Genomic DNA, 26,094 nt, shown 5'->3' with positions numbered 1-26,094 from the left:
CCAACGAGTATAAAAACAAAACAACCCATAAATAAAGGCAACAGTAGTATACCGCTGTTCAAAACTCATAAATCCATGGACAAAAAACAAAATCGGGGTAACAAACTAAAACCGAGGGAAACGCATTAAATATAAGAGGAGAACAACGACATAACACTAAAATGTAACACACATAGACAAAATCCCACGAAAATAACAAATATAACATATATATATAACATCAAAACCAAATACATGAATTTGGGATAGACAAGTACCGTGACACGTCTTATCGCAATGTGAATTTACACACAAAAATAAGAGAAAACAAACGACACAACCCATATTGCACGCGTTAAATGCTGTTTTCTGTATTACGCCTCATCAAAATTGCGCAAAGCTGATTATTTAAAAACAAAGACCTATAGACGAAAAAGAACGCAACATAATAGTCTGATATATCCATAGTGAACTTTGCCTAAGTGTGTTGAAACCTTACTTTCCTCATAATTTCTAAATTGATAAAAAGGCGATTTTGGAGAAAAAAAATTGAAAACATCACGTTTAATAATTTCTTGCGTCCGAAGCGCTTTTTTGGATTCATCTTCATCAGGAACGCCCAAAGCCAAACATTTGAAATCCGAAAGATATGTTGTAAATCATGTCAAAAGAGAAATACTGACTAATGAGTTGGTAGCACCATCATATTCATTCAAACTATAAAATACAGATCATGTCTCTCAGCTATGCCTACACGGATCTGGAAACGCTCCGCTTTAAAAACTGTTCTGGTAACTATATATACAACTCCAGGCATCAAAGTATCGGAGGTAAGCATTCATCCGACGAGACCAGAGGATCACGAACGATCTTTCAAACAGAGAGTAAGGAGGTACGCATTAATTCGATAAGACCAGCATATCAAGAAAAATCTTTCAAACAGAGAGTAAGGAGGTAAGCATTAATCCGACAAGACCAGAGGATCACGAAAGATCTTTCAAACAGAGAGTAAGGAGGTAAGCATTAATCCGACAAGACCCGAGGATCACGAAAGATATTTCAAACAGAGAGTAAGGAGGTAAACATTAATCCGACAAGACCAGAGAGACACGAAGAACTTTCAAACAGAGAGTAAGGAGGTAAGCATTTTATCCGATAAGACCAGAGGATCACGAACGATCTTTCAAACCGAGAGTAAGGAGGTTAGCATTAATCCGCTAAGATCAGAGGATCACGATAGATCTTTCAAACAGAGAGTAAGGAGGTAAGCATTAATCCGACAAGACCTGAGGATCACGAAAGAACTTTCAAACAGAGTGTAAACCGGAATGTTAGATACAGGATCATTCCGCATTCTAATCCGATTGATGTTATTCTAACTTTTCATTGTTTATGGAAATTATTGTTTTATAATTAATTGTAATTTAGATATATTTAAGATAAAAAAAAAGTAGATACAATGCAACATCTATTCCTTATGCACAAAGTACATATGTTTTGCATATGATACACAGACCAATTGTCAGGAGCATTCAATTCAGATATTATCGTGTGTTGCTGTATTTGATATATCTTGATCGTTTATTTTTTTGTACATGAATCAACGCTTTGGTTTTCCAGTTTTGAATCGTGTTTCATTTTATCATGTCGGGGAATTATTGTTTTATTTCGGTTAAAAATAGGGATGAAAATAATCAATCATTTCTATAATATTGAAAGTTAATAAAACTTCTTGTTTAGAATTGAAAAAAAAAGTAGTGTCATCTGCAAGCTGGCCTAACTTTAAAGTATAGATTTTGTTGTGAAGATTAATTTGAAAACCTTTATTTTTTTATGGTTTGTATCATCTACTTGCTAAAGTTTCAATAGCAATAACGAAAATTATAGAACTCACGGATCACCCTTGACGGATTCCGAGTTTATTACTGAAGGGTCTTAAAATCCAACTATTATTTAATATGCTACCTTTTATATCTGTATATAAAGTATTTATCAACCTCGAAAGAGATTTCTGAAAGCCAAATTTCCGTAAAAAACAATTCATAAATTTTCATCTTCATTGAATTTTTCCGAATAATCTGTAATATCTTGGATTTGTCTAATATTAAATCCAATATATCTGTTTTTTACATAACGGTTTTGATCACTATGAATAATTTTATGCAATATTGGTTTAAGTCTATATGCAGGAGAATATGCTATAATTTTGGTATCTACATTTAATAAGGTAATTAGTCTATACCTATCTTAATTTAATGGGTCGGTTTTCTTGTAAATAAAGGTAATTCATCCTAGTTTCTGTGAATCTGCCAATTCTTTGTTTTTCATAACAGTCATCTTCAGCGAAGTTTTGTAAGTTGGACCAAAAAATAATCTATAAAATTCAATTCGAAAACCATCAAATGCCTGGTGTTTTATTAAGTTTCATTTTAAAGACAGATTGTACATTCCTCTATTTTCAGGTTGCCGTCAATTTTATTGCTTTCATGTGTAGTTAGTTTTTTTTTTCAATATAATTTTCAATTTATATAACCTATTATTTAACTAATGACATGAGGGAAATAATTTTCTAGGCTGGTTTTCTCCTAAACAATATACAGTTTTGTTTATGTTATCCTTGTATCTGATACATGAAAAACAGAGGATAGAGGACCAGTCCAAATATTCGCCTTATAAACACAACGTTTGATGACTGTTTTAACTGAATCTTTTCTTCCGTAATCACATCAAGCATTAGTTAACGGGATAACCAACACTATACCCTAAAAAAGCCATTAGTTAAATTATTCTTGTTTTTCTCTCATTGATAAACTCGGCCAAGCTAAACATATTATAAAAAATTAAAAAACTTGAACCATAGGCTAGAAAGAATTGGCAACTCAAATATGACATCTTTTACATGCTAGTATCGGCAAAATTAGGAAGTTTCAGAAACATGGGTATAGGGGTATATATGTTGATGTTTTTTCTTAAATTACTCCTAAAATGACAATATCATTGTTAATAATGATAACTGAGGCGAATATCAGTTCACTGATAACCTTAACATGTAAGTTTTTTTTATTCTGGATTTAAAGTTTTGTCCGAACTAAAAAAAGGGATACCAGAGCCAGCCCCAAATACTGAATGCGATGGTTCTATTATTTGAAGAAGATGTTTTTTTCTTTAAAATGTGTCGTTAAATTTTTACACTGATGAGTTTTATGTAGACGAAACGCCCGTCTGCCGTATTAAATTATAATCCTGGTACCTTTGATAACTGTTATGTTAAACTATTACACCACTGTCCCAGGCTAGCATGTTTAGATCCACCCCATTTTGTATGTATGTGCCTGTCCCAAGTCAGAAGCCTGAAATTCAGTGATTGTCGTTTGTTGATTAGTTGCATATTTGTTTTACGATCATATTTTGTACCTAAATTAGGCCGTTAGTTTTCTCGTTTGAATTTAGTCAAATTTGTGATTTTGGGGCCTTTTACAGCTGACCATGCGCATGCGGTACGGGCTTTACATATTGTTGAAGGCCATACGGTGACCTATAGTTGTTAATTTCTGTGTCATTTCGTCTCTTGTGGTGAAGAGTTGTCTCATAGGATATCCCACCACATCTTTTTGTTGTGTATCTTAACGCATTTCACCTCTCATTTCACCAAACATAAAACTGCAGTTACAATAAACTCATTATAGATACCAGGACTAAATTTTGTATTTACGACAGACTCCAAAAAAGTTAAAAAGGCCAAATAAAGTACGAAATTGAAGAGCATTGAGGACCAAACTTTACAAGTGTCATGTATTTTTTTTTATTATTATACAGTAACACTGTAAAAAGTTTTTTTTAGATTGTCTAAGCTTATGACCAAACATGGTTTTTAAAATATTTTCACAAAGTTCTAAGAAATCTGTTCGATGTCGTTTGATATTTGCAGGTTTGTTTTACTGTTATACATAATAAAGCCGTCAAATTACTATTCCGCTAACTATAACAATAATTTTATTAAAGCGATCAATTGTCTCCTTATACATGTTATATTGCAACAATCAAAAAACAAATAATAGTAGTAATAAAAAAGATCCCCATACAAATCAAGAACAAACACGTGTCTACTGCAGTGATGGCTTCTTTCCACGTGACTTCTAATATTTCCGGATCTATTTTCATCACCATATCCTCAGACGATTTTACATTGTTCCGACGCAACCGCAATGCAATAAATCGCAGAATATTATACACTGGTACACTTTCCGGATTTGCAACAAGGCCAGCTTCTACTGTCGATATCAAAACAATTAATGTTCCCATGAACAGTTGTATCATAATATAAATTGATACGATTGGAACTGAGTCCGAGGTTTTGGGCAGAGAATCTGAGACGATGGTCAGAAATACAGCAAATGATAACCATACAGTTATTGTGTAGCCTAAACGTTCACCAGTATCCGCAGGAATCTTAAAGGTAAAGATGTCTAACAACGCCAACAAAATAATTGGTAGAATGATATTCATTATCGTATACAAAGGTTTTCGTTTAATTACAATTGTGAATTTTACTCTTGATATAAAGCCATCTAAATCACTTGTGGCAGACGAGGAAGTAATTTCCCACTCACCATGACCATTCAATTCTTCAGAAAGCTTTATACCGTTACTGGACTGTGTTAACGTTATATCGTCAGATGCATGACTCCATGACACAAAGATCAAATGACATTTTTGTTCATCAAAAGGGAAGTATTTGGAATTCATATCGCATTTAGTCTCAAATACCTGAAAAGGTCTCCACATAATAAAGCCCGAATTTTGGACATAAACTTGAATAAACTTAGAGCCTAGTTCTTCCAACTCGCTAAATCCATTTTGCAATGACACGTCAGGTTTCCAAATATTACCCTGCGGCAAATACAGTTTTTCTACTTCATTATAAGAGGCTGGTGTCCATGTCAACAGATCGTCTTGCCATGTTATTTCCAGCCATCCTGTCGTTGTTAATTTTTGTTCAATTTCATCAACATCTGTTATTCCATATAGATTGAAGTTGATATCAATCTCCTTTGGTGCCGATTGGTTGGTACTTGGCCTTATCAACGTGTTATAGTTATTAGTTGTAAACAGCTGTGTTAGCAGGCTCTGAACATCTGTATTACTCTGCAATTTAGCTATCCCAAACAGAGAGAAAATTACCCACAGCTGTGTTGCCTGCATGTTTCATAGAGCTGACTGTCAAAGTTTGAAATGTAGTTTAAGATTATATATTCTTAACGTAAGTACTAAGTCACGAACTTTTTGAAGTTTCTAACTATTATGTTTTTGTTTTTCAAAGGGTAATGGGGATTATAGATTATAGATTTAAACCGAACATGTTCTAATTTTCAATCGTTATACATCTTGCATAACTTTAAGCTAACTAGTACGTTAACCTGTCATTGATCTCCGTTTATACTGTTAAACAGATCACAACTATGATGAAATTGGATTAGGGGAATTTTACAGTTGTTTTCAATACAGCACATTTATACCATGACCTTATTTCTATAATTTTGCACTAAGCCATGTGCCAAAAATTGACGATTATCTACAAAAACGTAATACTATTTTAGTTGTTTGTAAAAAACTTTGTAATACAATCTTTCCTTTTCCTGTTAGAATTGTTTAAAACTAGTCATTTTGGGACCCTTGAGGTAGATCATAAGTATAGACTTTTTTTTAGACAGAATTAGTATGGGTCATCGTGCTATTTTTCAAGCTATCAGTCGTTGAAAATTGCCAAAATTTGATTAATAGATTGTGCATGAAAATAGACATTTGTGTGCATAAAAAAATTCTATGAGAAAGAATTTTGAAATAAATTGTGAGGAGATATATTTTATTATCTGTGTAAAGAAAAGAAAAAAAAAATGGTGACACCGAACTTGTTTTCTTGCTACAAGTAAAAATAAAAAAATTCCCTATAAGTCCAGTATATTTTTTTTACTTAAAGAGTTATCTCCCCTTAAATGGCTTATTTAAAAAAATGATTTTAAAAACAAAAAAAAATTATATTTGTTTAAATATTTTGAATAATACAATTCATCACCAAGTTTTCATTATATAAATAAACAGTTAACTATTAAATTGCAAATCTGTCTCCACATTTGCAGATTTGGGCAAATAAATAGACTGATTGTGTACTGTAATGGCGGTATACCATGAATATACCTTAATAGCTTGTTTGTTTTGTTGTTTGGTTACTGCATTATGTTAAGTTCCGTATATTAGCATGTTCCGTAGTTTGTTTTTAGTCCGACCCGCAAGTGGCGGGAAGTATTATCCTTGATTCACATGGAGTTCGAGCAGGGCGCCCGACACAGATGAAGACAACTTGGTGAGTCAGTAGCATAAATAATAGTGACTTTTCATGGTAGCAGAGCATAGCGATCATAACGGCAACAAGTTTTAATAATCCACCTACGTTTGACCCGAGGTCAATGACTTACGAAACATGGAAGAATGAAATTTCCGTCTGGCAATTAGTTACTGATTTGAAAGTTCACAAACAAGCACTTGCTGTTTCACTTACACGTACGGGAAATGCACGGGACGTGGCTATGGATGTCCCGGCTGCCGACCTGGCCAAGGCAGACGGCATGGCAAAACTGATAACACAATTGGACAAGGCGTTCTTATGAGATGATAAGGACAAAGCATACGAAGCTTACAAAAATTTTGATACGTTTGTAAAAACTGAAAATTTGTCAATGTCAGACTACATTATTGAATTCGACAAAAGATATAGCAAATCTAAAAAATATGATATGACACTCCCAGAAGCTGTCCTTGCTTTCAAACTTTTAGATAATGCTGGCCTGTCTTCCAGAGACAATCAACTAGCCTTAACAGCATCTAGTGATTTTAAATATACCTCTATGAAGTCAGCATTGCAACGTATATTTGGTGAGTGAATGTCTGGACCTTCAGAAATAACTGGTAATGTTCCAAGTATAACAATAAAACAAGAACCGGTATATTATACACCTCAAAATAAAGGGGGTAAATCTAGTTAATCCGTAAAACAAGTTTGGAAAAAGAAAAAAATGTGCTATCTGCCAGAGTGTTTTTCATTGGGCCAAGGACTGTCCTGACAAAGTAAATTCTGTTAATTTTGTTGAGTCTGAAAGTGAAATTGTAGAGAATTGCAATATAACGCTTTTCACAAAAGAGCAGCCACCTGTCAGTGAATTATCTGTACTTGAATCAGCATGTTCAGCAATCATAGACACTGCATGTACTCGTACTGTGTGTGGGGAGAATTGGTTTAAACAGCAGAACTGGGGACATTACTACAGTGACAAGTAGTAGAGCGTTTAAGTTTGGTGATGGAAAAGTAGTTAACTCTTTTATGCATGCCACTATACCTGCTCAGATAGGAAGTATCAATTGCAAAATTGAAACTGAAATTGTAAAAGCTGATATCCCTTTGTTACTCAGTGAGGCATCATTGAAGAAGGCTTGTTCTGTACTGAACTTAAAGAATGATAGGGCAATCATGTTTAACAAACCAGTGGAATTGGAGTTCACATCTAGTGGACATTATTGTGTAAATATTGTGAAAACAAAACCTGAAATACAAAATTTACCTGTTAACGTAGAGGAGAACGTACTTAATATCACAGATGAAATGAATACAGCGGAGAAACGTATGACATTGGTTAAAGTACACAAACAATTTGGACATGCAACATTTAACCGTTTATCTAAACTTCTAAATAAGGCTGGAAGGAACAATGCTGATATATTAGATCTTTTACGATCAGTTTGTGAAAATTGTGACATTTGTATGACCAACAAAAGACCAAGTTCGAAACCGGTGGTTGAACTGCCATTGGCAACAGAGTTTAACGAAACAGTAGCAGTTGATCTGCATGAACTAGGACACAATGTATGGTATTTTCATATAATTGACGAATTCACACACTTTATTGCAGGGAGTATAATGAAAACAAAAAAAGGATCAGAATTTGTAAAGAAATTTTTGGAATCTTGGATTTCAATACTTGGTTCACCAAGACGTCTTTACAGTGATAATGGCGGTGAATTCAATAATGATGAAGTACGAGATATGTCAGAGAACTTTAACATTGAAGTGAAAACTACTGCAGCTTATAGTCCTTGGAGTAATGAGCTTCTAGAAAGGCATAATCAAACTCTTACGGACACATTACTCAAATTGAAAGCAGATAATAATTGTGACTGGGACATTGCTTTAAGTTGGGCTTTCATGGCAAATAATGCTTTAGATAATGAACATGGGTATAGTCCATACCAGTTAGTTTATGGACGCAATCCAAACCTGCCTAGTGTTTTAACAAATAAGCTGCCTGCCCTTGAGGGTATCACTATAACTGAAATTGTTGGAAAACATATTCAGACCTTGCACTCAGATAGAACAGCTTTCACTAGAAGTGAATGTTCTGAAAGAATCCGCAGAGCATTAAGAAAACAAACTCGTCCAAGTGGTATGTCCTACCAGACAGGTGATAAAGTTTCCTATAAAAGACCAGATAACAAAGAGTGGAAAGGGCTTGGCATTGTGATTGGACAGGATGGAAATTTCAGTTGATTTGAGTAAATTGGAGGAATTAGAAAATGTTGCTCCAGAAGTAGAACTTCCTAGATCTGATGATGAGAGTGTTATGATTTTTGAAGATGTATCTTTCAGGGAAGCTAAACTAAAAGAACTAAATTCATGGAAAAACAACAGTGTTTATGAAGAATGCACAGATACCGGTCAAAAGTGTATTTCTACGAGATGGATATGTAGTTTGAAGGACACCTCAGAAGGAACAATACATAAGGCAAGATTAGTTGCCAGAGGATTTGAAGAATTTAAAGGAGATGATATACCGAAAGATTCACCCACGTGTGGAACAGATTTCCTAAGATTAGTTCTAGCTATTCTAGCTCAAAGAAGTTGGAAAACACGAACAATGGACATTAAAACTGCTTTTTTACAAGGAGTTGAAATAAAAAGAAAGATTTATGACAAAAAACCAATAGAAGCTCAGTGCAAAGATATTATCTGGAGACTCAGGGCACTTCAAGATGGTGTCTTAGGGAACAGGTGTTTGGATGAGTAACTTTCTAAAGCCAGATTTGTAAACAGTGTACATAGACTATGTGGATTATATTAATGAGTTCAAAGGAATTGAACATCTACCGTTTATTGACAACATTATTGAACAGTTAGTTCCTTCAAAAGAAAGAAGGGGAGTTTGTTAAGTTCCGTATATTAGCATGTTCCTTCGTTTGGTTTTTAGTCCGACCCGCAAGTGGCGGGAATTATTATTCTTGATTCACATGGAGTTCGAGCAGGGCGCCCGACACATATGAAGACAACTTGGTGAGTCAGTAGCATAATTAATAGTGACTTTTCACATTATACCCCATCTTCTTTAACATTTTTAATATACCCCATTAATCTTACCCCATAAGATAAGACATAAAAAGTTCGTAACAAATATAAATCATAAAGAAATTTAATAAATCGGCAAAAGAACAAAAGAACAAAAGGAGATAGAATTGAAGTTACAAAAAAGAGGTGGGATATACAAAGAGGGAACAAAACACCGAAAAGAGATAATTAAAGACATTAACTAAAGACGAAAGAGCTAAGTCTACACAACCTTGCATAAACAAATTAAAGACTGCCCGTTATGAACCATGAAACTACAAATTAAATGACCAGAAATAAACTAAGAACAACAAATAAATAAGACATCAGTTCAGCAAACGGGAATACGTTATGATTGATTGTTGTTTGCTTTACGTCTAGTGGAAAATTGATGTATTCATTTGTTATAACTAATAATTGATAGGTTCTTTTGGTAAATTTATTGTGGTGTAAATAGTTATCAAAGCGTTGATCGTACATTTTGAATAAAATGCTTCATTATACAAATGTGCACACGGACAACGCTTTACAATCCTTTAGAATTACTAAAGAAGTATTCAATACTTATAATCACATTTAATCGCTAGGACCATGAAAACACGATTTATATCAAGTTTTTCTTTTCTTTACATGTGCACTTTATTGTAGAAGCTTATTTCATCATGACATGATCTATATTTATTTGGAAATGAAGATTGATTTCAGAATAACGAGAGATTGATGTTAGTCTATCATAATAACCAATAATAAGGAAACATACATGTAATGTAATTATTATGAAATAAAACGCATGTAGCTTAAATTTCTTTATACATTTACTTGTGCAGTTTAAAAGTTTTGAATTATAAATATATAATAAATTGTTCTCAATAATACAAGATAGAAACGAAGTAAATATAGTAACAGGTCTGGTTAAGTAGAAGTGTCACACTGACTGTATATGCTACTTTTGTTTTATTTTTATATGCAATTCATACAGATTCGGGTTCATTTAGATAAAATTCCTATTGTTTGTTTTCAAATCTGTCAAAATGCAAATACTGTGACGACACGTACGCTTCCGTGCACTTCATTTGAAGGTCACCAGTCCTATTTCTAACTAATAAACTAAAAAAACAAAACGTATAACAAAACTATTTATCTACACATATCAAGTTAAAGATCAGCAAGCAAACCAAAGTCACAACGACATATTCAACCACGTTCATTGCATGCAATCGTGATTTTAACATCTAGGTGTTTAGAATGATATAAACTGAAAAACAGTATGCAAATTTAATATTGATATTCATTGAAATACAGAAATTTGAAAGTATTATATCCATATTCAGGACGATAACACGTCCATGCGATACGTGATTGTACCTTAGCAAGTAATATACTGACATAATGCTAGCTCACTTTTATTTCGTGTTAATGGGTTTCATCCCTAACAGTGTCATTTAATCAAACAGTAACACTACACTCGCCGAATGCTTCTTTATAATTGTACTGAAATTGAATAACATGAGCTTTAGCGATATCTAATTCTTTTACGTCATGAAACCTATAAATATATGTCACTACACAGTTATTCCAAGACAGGTACATTACAACAAGAAAACTATTATTAAAGTAAAGTAGGCGTTGTTTCACATGTTTTTAGAAGAAATGCTATGATATTATTTAATGTCAGTAACTTGATTGAAATTTTACAACACAATTGAAGAAAGAATTGTCAATTATTTCGAGAACAATTATTCATATCAAATATGTTAACGTAAATATTGCTATGCGGATGAACATTACTTATATATTGGCAGTTCAAGACAATGAAACCAATGCTGGACATTTATAAGAAAAGATGTTCAAACAAAGACGTAATGTAATGTAACAGATTTAAGACAATGCATTTACTTCGTGAAGTTAATTTTCTCAGCGTTTTGATATTTTACAAGTATCATAATTTATAACAGGATACTTAAAAACACTGATTTAGAGAAAAATCAATTTGGTTTGTTAAAATCGGATTTTTATCACCCATAGAGAGCTGATATCATTTTCAGGGACATAATAATCCGAAAGCACGGAATCTAAACTACTTCGAACTCAATAACGACTGGACGTGTACTTCAATTTTGACTTAAAGTGATAATTCAATAGTTTAAGAAAAATGTATTTTACCTGGTGTTTAATAACATCATTGACACTTCTATATGGATCAGTCATTTCACAGACCAACATGGATGTTCAAAATTTATATACACATTTGTTCACGACTAATAATTATAACAAGCTCATAAGACCGAGCAGAAATCAGTCGGTTCCGTTATCAGTTCACGTCATTTTTACACTTTACGGAATATCAGGAGTGGACGAGATCCAACAGAAACTGACCACTACCGGTTGGCTTGAGATTGAATGGACAGATGAATTGTTGTCATGGACACCCTCAAGTTTTGGAGGGCTAAGATATATATATTATCCTCAAGGCGACGTATGGAAACCAGATATATCTTTACAAAATGGATTTTCAAAACTGGATGAGCTCGGTTCGAAATTCATATCGGTGTATATTGATTCAAATGGATTGGTAAATTGGAGGCCCTTCCAGGTTTTTAAGTCTAAATGCGATATTGATTCAACATACTTCCCTTTTGATAGGCAGACTTGTCATTTAGATTTTGAGGCGTGGAGTTTGTCTAGTGCAGATGTTCATATAATACAAGGAAGCAAGGGAATAGTATTGGCCGATGATCTACAGAAACATGGGGAATGGAAAATAGTATCGTCATCTGCCGTGAATCTCGCGGAATCTCACGAGACGAAAGTTCGGTTTACAATCATGATTCAACGAAAATCATTGTACGCTATAATGAATTATATCATACCGATCTTGTTACTTTCAATACTGGATATTTTTACATTCAAAATACCGGTTGACACAGGGGAACGCATAGGATATGTTATAACAGTGTGGTTAGCATTTGCTGTGTTTCTAACGATTATCAGTGATGCGTTACCACAGAGTTCAGAATCTATTCCGATTGTTTCTATCTATATCATGCTACAAATATTTATCGGAACTGTGATTGTTATCATTTCAGCAATAGAATCCGGATGTGCACATCGGTCCGATGATGAATCAGTATATTACATATTAAAAACACTCACAAAAAAGTGCCGAAAACAAAACGAACCTGAAAATTCCATGTGTTTGGATAGGGGGTGTTTAACTACATTTGCTAATCATGAGTGTCTATGTTTGGAAGGAGAAGAAGTCTGTGTTACATGGAAAGAAGCAATATCAGCTCTTGATAAAGTTTTGTTCTGGGTTTGCCTGATAATATTTGTTTCATCCACTTTGATCACGTTACTTGTTGCAGGACTTAAGTATATATAATTTATTTGAATAACTATGTATTATTGAAATAGATATAGAGATCGTCGTTTTAAGACAGGCATGTATAAAGAGATACATGAATCTCCCATTTATATACATAAAATTATAAATCTAACATAAAAAAAAAAAAAATAAAAACATTGATAAGAAAAAAAAATCCAGACTTTCATTGTATTGTATACAAAACACTACTGATAATGAAAGTACTGTATTTCCGTATTAAAGACTGTAGCCTGCGCAATCAATTTGCTTGTTTCATTGACTACATAGTCTTCAATCGAATAACAGGACATGGGTAAATGTATGAATATACGCAATTTTCTCTTGACAAATGAAAGTTCACTCCAAAATAAGTGCTTTGCAGACATCCCTTATAAAGGCTTATATCAAAATTGAATGATTACACGTAGTTACAAAAACACCAAATGTTGTTATCTAAATGGCTTAATCGACTATTTACTATTTTTGGTGGAAATTGTAGACCAAATTTTTGAATACTCCAGATAAATCAGATTGATAATGAATTTTTGAGACTTCAGCACTTCGTATATCTATTATAAAGGTCTTCATATATCAATTTCATATACACTAAGTCTTTTATTCAAACAAGAAACACGTATGATCCACATTAACAAACGACAGACATAATTAGCTTTTTTGTTTTATAAACCAAAAAATATAAGTGTGATGCCTTTGTTGACCTGTGTAATCTTTTCTATTTTTTTTTTATTTCTACAGGAAATTAAAATGTAGTCCAAAAATTACCCATGAAGAAGTAGAGAATATTGATGTTTGTATTATGTCCTTCATGAAAGTTTGCTCTGTTGTCTATGTTTGGTTGTCAGTTTTTTGTTTATCCTTGCTGTTAATGACTGCTAAAGTCAGTACATCAGTAACCAATATATCATGTATTTGTCAAATTTCGGGTGAATTATATATAACAGTATATAGTGTGTAGGGATTCCTCTGACTAGTTTTGTTTTTCTTGGAACTCGAACCATGTTTGAATTTCTATACTGCTTGCTTTACTTACACAGATCGATTTGAAGTTGATAGTCCTTAAGGATGTTCGCTACTCTGTTAAAAAATAACAAGCTTTTTAAAAGACTATTATGAATTGATAGTATATAAATAAAGAAACGAAAAAAGTAGAGAAAAATGGAGGGTCCGTGTGCTCTTTTTTGAGATATAAGCCATTGAAAATTTGGCGGGAAAAAATTCTCTCTCGATTTTTCGTATATTTTACATTGGCACTTATTTGTTTAAAAAAAAATGAAAAAATAACAATAGTTATATAAAATTTTAAAATATGGCTTTTTAAACATTATGTTATAAAATTATGAAAAGAAAAGTAGGGGTTAGTGGGCAAAATGTTTTAATGACAATACATGGATGAAACCAGAGGATTCCGAAAATCTGGCAAAAAATTAAAAAATGGAGGAGCAAACATCCTTAAGATAAAGGTTTTGTTTACAAATTTCACAAAAAATTAAAATTATACATAAACCATACAAATGATGTCGAGTTTGAGATCAGATAAACCAAGTCAGACAGACAGTTAGTTACACCGTACAATCTATTCATACACTAAATAGAGTTGGATGGAGAGTTGTCTCGTTGGCCATCAAACCACATATATTGCCCTTCAATAAACAGATCAGCGTAATGATTGAATATCAACAAATGAACCATGCAAATTAGATCAAGGTCTAGTGAACCTTGCAAGACAGATAGGTTTACTTTATAAATAATAAACACTTCAAATTTAACTGATATTTTTCTTTATAAATTGAAGAACCAGCTTTAACATAAAATCATTGCATTGATCAATGAACCATAAAAATGTAGACAAGCAGATAAATCTTGCCAGACAGACATGTTTCCATTACAATTATTCCAAACAGCATACATAGTTGACACATTCTTATAGTATCTCAGAAGATGATCTAACGACGGGAACTTAACATGACCAATGAATCATGAAAATGAGGTCAAGTTCAGATGAAACCTGCCAGGGTTGGGGTTTCTGAGTCCGACAATTATTTTTACGCAAAGCACAAATAAATCTGTTTTAGTTTTTCGACGCAATATCTCATGTTCTTAACATAAAAGTGTGTTTTCTCATAAGATATTTTTGTGAAATGGATTGTCATGTGTTGTATCATTATCGTTGATGTGTAAAAAAAGGTTAATTAAGGTGGTACCTAACACTATGGGAGATGACTCTGTAAAATCAACTGAACGTTTAAATTACGTTGTGTTGTTAAAGGAATATTAATATTCTCAATGACCAAAATTGGGGTTTGTCAAACTGCTATATAACCAGTGTAAATTTTTAGATAAAATCGTTGGTTTTAAATTAAAAAAAAAATTAAAACAATTTGTCAAAGGGTCAAAGTAAATACTTTGTCAAAATATTATAAAAATTAAATGAGCCAAATTAATTTTAGTCAAGGTGTTGGGTACCACCTTAAGAAGTGTAAGATAACTTCACATGCCGTCACCAAATGAGACCATAAGTTGCCATATGTGGAACAGAATAAGCTTACACTTATGTAGCACCTGTGATCACTAACTGTTTTGATAGGTTTATACAACTCAATCATACGCATTACAGTTGTATGTAAAATACATCAAATGATGTCCTGGACATAAACATATTTCACCCAATTATGTCTTACGAAATGGTTGGTTTTTGTCATTTTATAGATATACAAAGACCGTTACACACGTGTATGTATTTAAAATAAAAGTTCAAAGTAAAACATAAAGAGACCTGGTGTGATTTTGAGACATGTTTTGATACTTTCTTCGTATATTTTATTAACGATTGTTGCTCGATGCAAATCAGGGTGTTTTTTAATGTCATATCTTAAACAATTTTGTAAATAGATGGTACGACAGAGAATTCCAAAACCATGTTGTATTGCACACAATACAAACTCAAGACCCTTCTTGTTTGTTCTCTGGATTTGTAAAGCATATCGGAATCAATGCCGTACTTTGAAATTTAAATTCACATCTGGTTCTTGCATTTCAATATTTGAATTGTAAAAGCAGTGAGTTATTGCAAATATTGTAAATATATTAAAAATCGTTTTCTCGTACATTTATCACTTAATTTTGTGACAAGGTTAGTATTTCAAATAAATTAACAGATGTTATGGATTATTTTATTGTTATTTAAGTATATTTATATTATTTTATTATCATTTATTCAATATTTGGAGCTTATATAGCTTGCTTAAGTATTTGTCAGTCTGTTCAATACTTTAATAAAATCCAGTAAAAATTACATTTATTTAATTGTCTAACATCCAGTTTGACATTAACATGATTGATGACCAACAGCTTTGTATGATATTGTTATTTGTCTCTAAGTCATTCTGTATTTGAATGTTTTTAACTGGTTTCTAAAATCTTAAGTTCATTTGAAAACTATTATATATAGTAATTGGTGTTTCATAGACACAGGTCAGAACAAACTAAACTATCATTTTAATATTCGAATCTATCCAAGTATCATACATGAATATGCAATCGTTAAATCAGCTTTAAAATCCGAAAAGGAGACGAAAGACACCAAAGAGACATTCATAATCATAAGCCAATAATAAGTTGACAACAACATTGCAAAAAATGAAAAAGACATAAAAGACAAACAACGGTACACAAAACACTATAAAACGAAACACTCAGTAACACGAACCCCTTTACAAACTGGGGTTGATCTCTAGTGTTCCGGAAAATATCGGCGAAAAAATGTACTCCTTTCCATTATTTTGATATAACACTAACACACGTATATGTATAAATTATCACCAACAATCTTCATTTCTTACATATACCTTTACTTACAAAGGAAACACTCCTACTCGTAACGGAAATTTGACTTGATTTTATAATTTCTCAACTAAACTTCCTGTGCAGAATGTACATGATATATGTGTACAAATATTTGGGATTCTTTTTTTCAACAAAGCGTGACCATAAACTAGATGCTCTAAAGAGCCTGTGTCGCTCATCTTGGTCTATGCGCATAGCATAAACAAAGGGCACAGATGGATTCATGACAAAATTGTGTTTTGGTGATGGTGATCATGTGTTTGTAGAACTTACCTTACTGAACATTCTTGCTGCTTTCAATTATCTCTATCTAAAGAACCTATGAATCTATCCCAGTAGTTAAAATCTTTTCTTAAAATTAACAAAATTTTCTAAATTTATGAAAATTGTTCAAAATTTACTATAAAGGGCAATAACTCCTTAAGAAATCAATTGACCATTTTTATAATGTTGACTTATTTGTAGTTTTTACTTTGCTGTACATTAATGCTGTTTACAATTTATCTCTATCTATAATAATATTCAAGATAATAACCAAAAGCTGCAAATTGCTTCTTAAAATTACCAATTCAGAGGCAGCAACCCAACAACAGGTTGCCTGATTGGTCTAAAAATTTCTGGGAAGATAGACCTTGACTTAACTTACAATTTTTTTCCTGTCAGATTTGCTCTGAATGCTTTGGTTTCTGAGATTTTAGCCAAAAACTGCATTTTACCCTATGTACTATTTTTAGCCATTTGCCATCTTGGTTTTTACAAGCCGGATCATCGGACTCAAGATTACCACCTTGCAACGAGCCTTCAAAGAGGGTTGGGTATATACTATAATAAATGTGCATTCTTACTAAATTTATCATTTCGATCTATTCATAAATATGACTTTTGTTTCAAAATAAAATCTGTAATCTAATACAAATTAACGAGTTATATATTTATTCTTGAAATATTTCGTATTATTTTTTTGCTTACAAAATAGCGTTTAACTTTATTCCTTTTGGCAATAAATCTTGAACAGTTTATTTTACTGGCCATTTCATTTTGTGGTTGAAGTGAAAGGTTTATTCCATATTCTTCTAGTAGACTGTCCATGTCGCGCTGGCTATCGTAATAAAATGTTTCTAAAAGGCTTCTCGTTTTGTTCATTTTTGGCGACCTGTATTTTGTTTTATACTCCAACTCTCTACATGCCCTTTTCTCCAGAACATACGGTCCTACTTCGTCTGTAAACAAAAATGCTTTCAATTAATTTATAAATTTTCTATAACAAAAATATTTACATTTCGCGCCTGTCCCTTATCAAGAGCCCCTGTATGTTGTTCTTTTTTTTTAATTTAAGTTCATGTTATATGTTTAGGAGTTTAGTATGACGTCATTTTTTCCGGAACAAGTACATATTTTTGTTTAGGAGTCAGCTGAGGTCAGACTCTGGGTGCGGTATTTTCTTGCTGTGTTGTAGACCCGTTGTGCTTATGGATGTTGTTTTTTTATTCTTCGATCGGGTTGTTGTCTCTTTTAAACATTCCCTAATTCCCTTCTGTATTTTATTATTGTAATACAAACAACATAGTACGTCATATATGACGTCACAAAGAGTTTGCAGTAAAATATGTACCTCTAGCGAAAACGTAATTTCAAATTAGTGGCATCGGTAACGAAACATGTATAAAACAGTTTTAAAAGCTTTGCAATACTGAAAAAGGATAAGTACATAAATGTTGGGTGTTTATCTATCGTAGAATATATGTCACACTCGCATGCAATCTGGAATACTTAAAACAATCTACGCAGAACAATATTCAAGTACTAGTATACTGTTCATTAGTTATACAGACATCCAAGTCTCACGGTATGACAAGCATTAAAAAACGAAATGTAACAGTTCGACGTGTACTTTCAGATATATTGTGTTTTTTTTCAATATACAAAATATTCTTCAATAAAATATCAAATACACTTCATATACAATTAATATACTAGATACCCTAAGGAACATTTAGTTAAAGTTTGAAGGTATTTGGCCCAGTAGTTTCAGAGGAGAAGATTTTTGAAATAGTTTACGACGCAGAATTGTATGAAATAGAATACCTATTTCAAGGAAGAGATTATTGTACGTACCCAGATTTAAGAACTTGAACACCTCCACCAGAGTGCCCGCTATATTATGACGGTAGTTTTCTGTACGTATGACCATAATCTGATCCTTGTCAAAGACCTTCAACCAATCACGCAGAAAAGTAAAACCCTGAGGATATTGGTGCCTGAAACGGAAAAACAGTATTGTCATCCGAATGGAAAATAGAAAAAAAATCGTTTTCAAGTGTTTCTATATTTTACCTATTTTAGTTGTGAGATTAATAATTCTTATTCTAATGAACACATAAATATTGCGTACTTTTACAGAAAAAAAAAATTGACGATATTTTCACCTTGAGAATTACTGTAAGAGATATATAATAAGGAAATAAACTAACCTTACAAGAAATACACTCACTCGAGTTGCCTGTCCCAATTCAACAATAACTGTAGTTCAGTGGTTGGCGTTGGTTGAAATTTGTCATACTTGTTTTTTCGTAAATTGTTTTGTTATACACTATACACTATACCGTTTGTTTTTTGTTAATCTAATTTTAGTCAATTTTAATGCCAAATACAGTAAAAATACAAACTAAATCAAAATTGTATTGTTAAAAGAGGGACGAAAGATACCAAAGGGACAGTCAAACTCATAAATCTAAAACAAACTGACAACGCCATGGCTAAAAATGAAAAAGACAAACAGAAAAACAATAGTACACATGACACAACATAGAAAACTAAAGAATAAACAACACGACCCCCACCAAAAACTAGGGGTGATCTCAGGTGCTCCGGAAGGGTAAGCAGATCCTGCTCCACATGTGGCACCCGTCGTGTTGCTTATGTGATTACAAATCCGGTAAATAGTCTAATTTTCTGTTTTGCAATTGGTACGTATTGTCGTAACGTGTCATGACGAGTAATGTGCATTCATGGATTCTGAGTTAAAGTGGAACAATTTATTTTTCTTAAAAACACCATGTGTCTGTTGTCTGCCAATCAAAATGTACTACTGATGAAGACGAACTCGAATAATCCAAGCCCTTTCCGTCTCCGATTCTCTCCTCCTCCAAAGTAATCATAGTGATAGGAATATAACGAAAGAATTATTCGGTTTGGACGAACAAAACTTAATTGATGTATTATCAAGTATACACGCTGTATGATAAAAACCCTAGTTATGTTTCTTTGCATAATTACAATGTCTTTTGCTATCATCTTTAATCATAATCAAACGTACCCGTAATCTTTTATATAGAACTGTATCATATAAACATGCCCGAAGACTTTTGCTATTGGTACAATTAGCAAAAGTAGAAACAGCATGTTGAACATCTTCGTGGAATTCCTTGGCACTGGGCTGGATATTGATCCCCAAATTCTTATGTAGGTAATGACTGTAGAGTTTAAAATGAGTAACTGTTGTTTCATTTATTTTCATGGGTGCCACTTTTCGTGCATTGAGGAAAAATTGTGTATTCGTTGATATTTAATTGTGTTGTTTTGGCAAAGTCTGCATACAATCCCTTAGAAATTAGAAATACGTTGAACATCTAAAATTCTGTACGCACGAAGTCCACGAAAATTGGTATCTAACCAATATGTTTTTGATACAGTTGTATATGTATCTTTTATTATGTACTAATATAATAATAAGGAGATAACTGTCAAGCAAAAGTTCAAATAAAGTGAGTGTAAGCAGTTATAAGCAACCGTACAGCCTTCAACAACTACAGGACAAATACTGCATAGCTTGCTATAAGGGTCATTTTAAAAAAACGTCGAATTTTGAAAATAATTTTTTTTATTAAAAGTTACTTATTCAAACAACCCTCTACATAAGCAAATCAAAACACACAGTACTTTAAGAACAACATATTAAAAGATACAGTCTTAATGATGTCATAGAAGAATATCTTGAAACATTTTTTGATCGGTGGTACAATATTTTGTCTATCCTGTTACAATTTTCAAAAGAAATCTTTGGTTATTAAGAAAAGGTTTAGATAAAATGTTAAGCTTGTTTACGTAGCCATTTAGATGGTTTTCAAGAGAATAAACTTCTATATATATTCATTCTGTAAAATAATGGATTATTTGCCAATTTTCCAGGTTGTACTGAAAAATGCCCCTAAAAAATGGTTTTCAAAAGGTTGTAAAAATTACCACCAGTAATGCAAGTCTAAGATAGCAATTTCTAATGTTCGGCATTTTTTCACCCGTTCAAACAAACCCAACATCAAGTAAATCCCTCATAAGTTAGTTTACTTTTCTCTTTATTTCATTGGTAACAGGAACGTACGTTTCTGATATATAACTATATAAAAGTCTATCCTGTTACCTTTTTCTCTATCCTGTTACCGATATCAGTATTGCACATGCAAATGCTTAATAGAGAAGATTAAGACGTTATAACCTTAGGATGAGTTCAAACAACGAAATATTTTATTCGTTTTGCACCTAAATGTTAAGATAAAAAAGTTAACGACGTTTTTGTCTACAATTGTCTATCCTGTTACTGTAACCATAGCAACCGTAGTAACAGGATAGACAATTTTCTTCTTTTTGATTGCTGTTGTAAAATAACTTCTCCAATTGGTGAAGTGATTATGGTTTTCTATTGTGAATTTGGTTTCCAACACGTTGTTGTACTTTTTACAAGCATACGTTTGGTGTAATTAATCAGAATTGTTGGTAACAGCATAGACATGAAAAAAAGTACACTATTTTTTTCACTAAATGTCTTGAAATTTCTTTTTTCTCTACACTGTCGTTGAAGAAACGAGGCGTTTTAAATGTAAAGATTACTTTGCACTTTTGAAATCAACACTGACTGATTCAATATTCATAGGGAAAATAATTGAACAGCTGATTTAAGTAGCGGTAACAGGATAGACATGCACCTCCCGTACGCTGATTGGATTTAGTTTGTAGATAATATGTTACATACAATGATAAAGAAGCTACGATTTTTCGTTAGAGTAATAATTAACGTTCTTAAAAAGTCCCTTTTGCAGATATCAAGGCGATCAGAAAATCGGTAAAAATCATTTGAAATGTGTTTTCTGACACTGTACGCACACAAATACCCCCAAAATCGGACTAAAATGCAGTTTAATCTTATCAAAATAGATGAAAAGTGTGTTTAAAATAAATGTTCTTAATCACAAATCCGACAAGCTTTCATTTAAACCATTAAAACTGAAATTTCCATTAGAAATAAAAATTCAGCATGGGTCTACTGAAAATTCGATATTTTTTTGAAAAATGACCCATAAACGAAATGAAACAATTCAATTGCGAAAACTAACTATCTAATTTATACGAAAAATAAATATGCCAGACAGAACTGACAATAACCACTGAACTACAGGCTCCTAACTGGGACAAGTACACAATCATATATTTACTAATAAATGATTTATATTCTTAAAATCTACGTTTCAAAAACGCAAATGGTTAGATTATCACTACCTTGAAGTGTTATGTCCAGAAATAAATAAATCAATGGATATAGGAAGACGTGGTATGAGTGCCAAAGAGACAACTCTTCATCCAAATAACAATGTATAAAGGTAAACTCATATAGATCAAGGTGCCGTCTTTAACACGGAGCCTAGAGTCATCTCGAACAGCAAGCAATAAAGGGCCCCCAAAAGTATTAATTAGTATAAAACCATTCAAACGGGAAAAACAACGGTCTAATCTATATAAACAAATCAATGGTTCTTATTTGTGATAGCTAATGCATCAAATCTTTTATATCAGATAAATGTTGATTATTGTTTTAATTGGTTATCAAAGTGGACTTTTCTGTTTTTTTCAAAGGCTGCATAATATTCAAACTTAACAGGTTTTCTGTATTAATATTTTCGGATCGCTGTAGTTCAGTCTGCATAATTAAACAATATTTATAAATTGAATTAAACAACTACAGATTCATGAGTGAAAACAATTTCACATTCATATCAGAAGCATAATTTCGCACGTGCAGTAGTGCTCGACTGTAACCTCCTCAATTGAATAGGAGTGTCACCTTTCTAAGTTCGCTGGTTCTCTTAAGCTTCCGCCACCAATAAAAATTGACCGCCACGAAATATTACAATAATGCTAAAACATTTTCTCATATAATTACCTTTCAGCTGGATCTCGTATAACGAGAATAAGCTTGATATTTGGATTTAAATGGTATATCAGATTCGGTGTTATATAAACTGGTTCTTCTGATGTAGGATTATTCGGTGGTATCACTGTCCAATCAAAAGGATACCAGATGTCCATTGGATCGCCATGACCTTAATAAAAACAGGGAAAATGAATGAACTGAATAAGCTTTCTTTATTTCTTTCGGTCTTTTTCATTGGTGGGGTTCGTATAACTCTGTCCTTACTGTTTGATGTTGTGTTTTGTGTGTTGTTGGTTGTATGTCAATTTGTCGTTTTTATTTTTTCATGGTATTTTCTTGACCGATGAGTTTGAGTATCTCTTCTGTAGATTTCGCCTCTATTTTACGTATACTTAACATTGAAACTACCCCCCTTCGTGGCAACACAGGATATAATAGATTTCTCTACTGTTTTAACAAATAAATATTGTGTTTTTTTCCGACAATTTGAAAGATAAAAACCTTTTTTGTAAGACTTTTATTTAAAACAACAGGCTTTCAAATCACTCACCTGGTATTTCTTTTGCTTAAATCTTTCATCAATGATTTTTTTTACTTTTCAATATATACATGATATATTAATGTTGGCTTAAAAATGCCATTTAAATATTCATTGTATGTTATTTTATCTGTCATATTTTTTTCAAAGGCAAATAAATGCATTTTACCCCTATGTTCCATTTTAGCCATAGTGTCTGTGTTTCGCTTGATGTGCTTTATCATTTGATTTTGCCCTTTTATTAGTGACTTTCCGCTTTCAATTTTCCTCGGAGCTCAGTAGTTTTGTGATTTTACTTTTTTCTTGACGAATAAGGAAATAAAATACAAAATTTATACAAGATTCATTTGAGAAGATTTGAAAGGTTAAAAATCATAAATAACTTGTGTAAAATTGCCCTTAATGGGCAATTACTTCTTAAGGGGTTAATGTTTTTTATATCTTACTTTGCTGTTTACAGTTTATCTTTATCTTCAATAATAACCGACATAATGACCAAAAACTGCAAATTTTCCTTAAAATAACCAATTTATGGACAACAACCCAACAATGCAATGGGTTGTTCGGTTTGTATGAAAATTTCAGGGCTTATAGATCTTGACCATTTGAACTATTTACTACTGTCAGATTTGCTCTAAAAGCTTTAGTTTTTGAGATATAAAACCAAAAACTGCATTTGACCCCTATGTTCTATGTTTAGCCATGGCGGCCATGTTTGTCGATGTATCCAAACTTCGGATACAATTTATAAACTAGACACATTTGGTTAAAGTTTGAAGGTATTTGGCCTAGTAGTTTCAGAATAGAAGATTTTTTAAATAGTTTACGACGGCGGACGAAGACAGACGATGGACGACGACGGACGCCAAGTGATGGCATAAGCTCACACGGGTCCTTCGGGCCCTAGTGAGCTAAACAGCTGGTAAGTTGTATTTGTTTACATTATGATAATATTATGACAGCAAACACGACTTTCCCTTCACACGAAATTATGAAAGTAGTGAGACTAGTGTGCAAGCTGATTTAAGTCTACTGCATCTTATTTCTTTTTCTTTTCATGTCAACAAATTGAAACTTGGGTTATTGTGTATGGTAGATGTAATTGCTTTTCAATTTTATACTTGTTTGGCTTTTTAACTATTTTGATCTAAGCGTCACTGATGTGTCTTATCTAGACGAAACAAGCGTCTTGTGTATCAAATTATAAGTCTGGGTTTGAAGTTACAAAACTTTGCACAGTGCTCATAGCACAAAAATCATGCTTGAAACAGGAAATCCAATATTTTGATTGGTTGATTTTGGAGTATGAGTACACAAAACTGACTCGAAAGTGTTATAACTTTTAGACATGGTACCTTGATAACTTTTGGTAGAAGATAAGAACTTTTTCCTAATGTAAATTTTTATTCGAAACATGACAATGTTTTGTTTTTAACTATCAATATTTGAATAGTGTTATAAATATTATTTTACCTGTCACAAAGTGTGAATAGTACATATCTATGTCATATCTATATGTAAGTCGTTGTGGTAACACATCAAATAGGTCGATAAAATTCTTCCGTGTTGAAATTTGACCATGTGAATCTGAGAAAAAAAACCAAGCACAGTAAAACTTATTTGTTATGCAATTTTTGCACTCTTAAAAATTCTTTTTTGCAATGTTATACATGTACTTGTAATTATACATAATCTCTCTTATAGAAAGAGCCCACTTTATATTTCAAGTTCATACATATTAATAAGACATCTGAGAAATCTCGGGAAATCGAGTCGGAGTTTCGTGTTTATTTTACAAATTAACAACGGCAAACTATTAATTGCTATTGTGGAAAGTAAATTTTTAAATAAACTGGTTTCGTCAAGATATTCTTTTCATTTTCCGTTCGTCCTGAACTTAAGTTTGCTAGCCATAAGTTATACAATTTTGTTTTTCGTTTTAATAACATTGTGGTGCGTTGTCGTTTGAACTGTTTTAAATCGTTGCTTTCCTGATCGTGTGATTATATAGAAAACGATAATCGAAATCCGAATTGGATGACGGGGAATATTCGGAAACCATCTTCATTTCAAGACTTTTAAAAAGTAACGACACACATAAGCATCACCATACTTGTGTATGATATATTCAAATACAAATAAGTTGTTTGTTCATTTTGCTGTAATTTTTCTTACGGATACTAACCTTTCTGAAATGAAATAATTTCTGGATGTTCAGAAACTGAAGCGTAAACAAAAATTAAATTCGCAACTCAAATGTTTTATAATAGTCAATAGTGCTGTAATAGATAAATCTCATTAAAGCGTTTCCCTTTTTGGATATGCATGACATATTCACATCTATCGGTATAAAAAGTAACCATATATAAGGATGCCTGGTATATGATTGACATCTAGACGTATAACAAGTAACTATATATAGGGATGCCTGGTATATGATTGACGTATAACAAGTAACCATATATAAGGAGGCCTGGTATATAACAAGTAACCATGTATAAGGGTGCCTGGTATATGATTGCCAATGAGACAACTAGCAATCAAAGTTCAAATACAGTGTATTTAAACAACGGCCTTTTATGCAATTTCTTTGTTATGACAATTTACGTTTACCATACCGTTTCCATGACAGATTACGTTCACCATACCGTTTCCATGACAACTTACGTTCACCATATCGTTTCCTGGACAACTTATGTTCACCATCCTATTCTATGACA

The 26,094-nt window shown here is 32.5% G+C and overlaps 3 protein-coding genes across 3 annotated transcripts in view; 2 read left to right on the top strand and 1 right to left on the bottom strand.

The window, feature by feature from the left end:
* LOC139497170 (uncharacterized) overlaps nt 1-26,094 on the top strand; it is a 545,683-nt gene that overhangs the window by 215,589 nt on the left and 304,000 nt on the right. The window lies entirely within an intron of this gene.
* Nucleotides 4,006-5,181, bottom strand: LOC139497427 (neuronal acetylcholine receptor subunit beta-4-like). The gene has a single exon (XM_071285648.1). It carries the CDS (start codon nt 5,179-5,181, stop codon nt 4,006-4,008), a length of 1,176 nt encoding a protein of 391 aa, XP_071141749.1.
* Nucleotides 11,628-12,788, top strand: LOC139497426 (neuronal acetylcholine receptor subunit beta-4-like). Its single transcript, XM_071285646.1, has one exon. The coding sequence runs from the start codon at nt 11,628-11,630 to the stop codon at nt 12,786-12,788; it is 1,161 nt and encodes a 386-aa protein (XP_071141747.1).

Source organism: Mytilus edulis, chromosome 12, assembly GCF_963676685.1.
Source record: "Mytilus edulis chromosome 12, xbMytEdul2.2, whole genome shotgun sequence".
Lineage (NCBI taxonomy): Eukaryota > Metazoa > Mollusca > Bivalvia > Mytilida > Mytilidae > Mytilus > Mytilus edulis.
This window is presented reverse-complemented; position numbering and strand designations above follow the sequence as displayed.

Excerpts from the sequence above, each read along its gene's own strand:
- LOC139497426 (XM_071285646.1), top strand. The coding sequence starts at position 11,628 with ATGGATGTTCAAAATTTATATACACATTTGTTCACGACTAATAATTAT.
- LOC139497427 (XM_071285648.1), bottom strand. The coding sequence starts at position 5,181 with ATGCAGGCAACACAGCTGTGGGTAATTTTCTCTCTGTTTGGGATAGCT.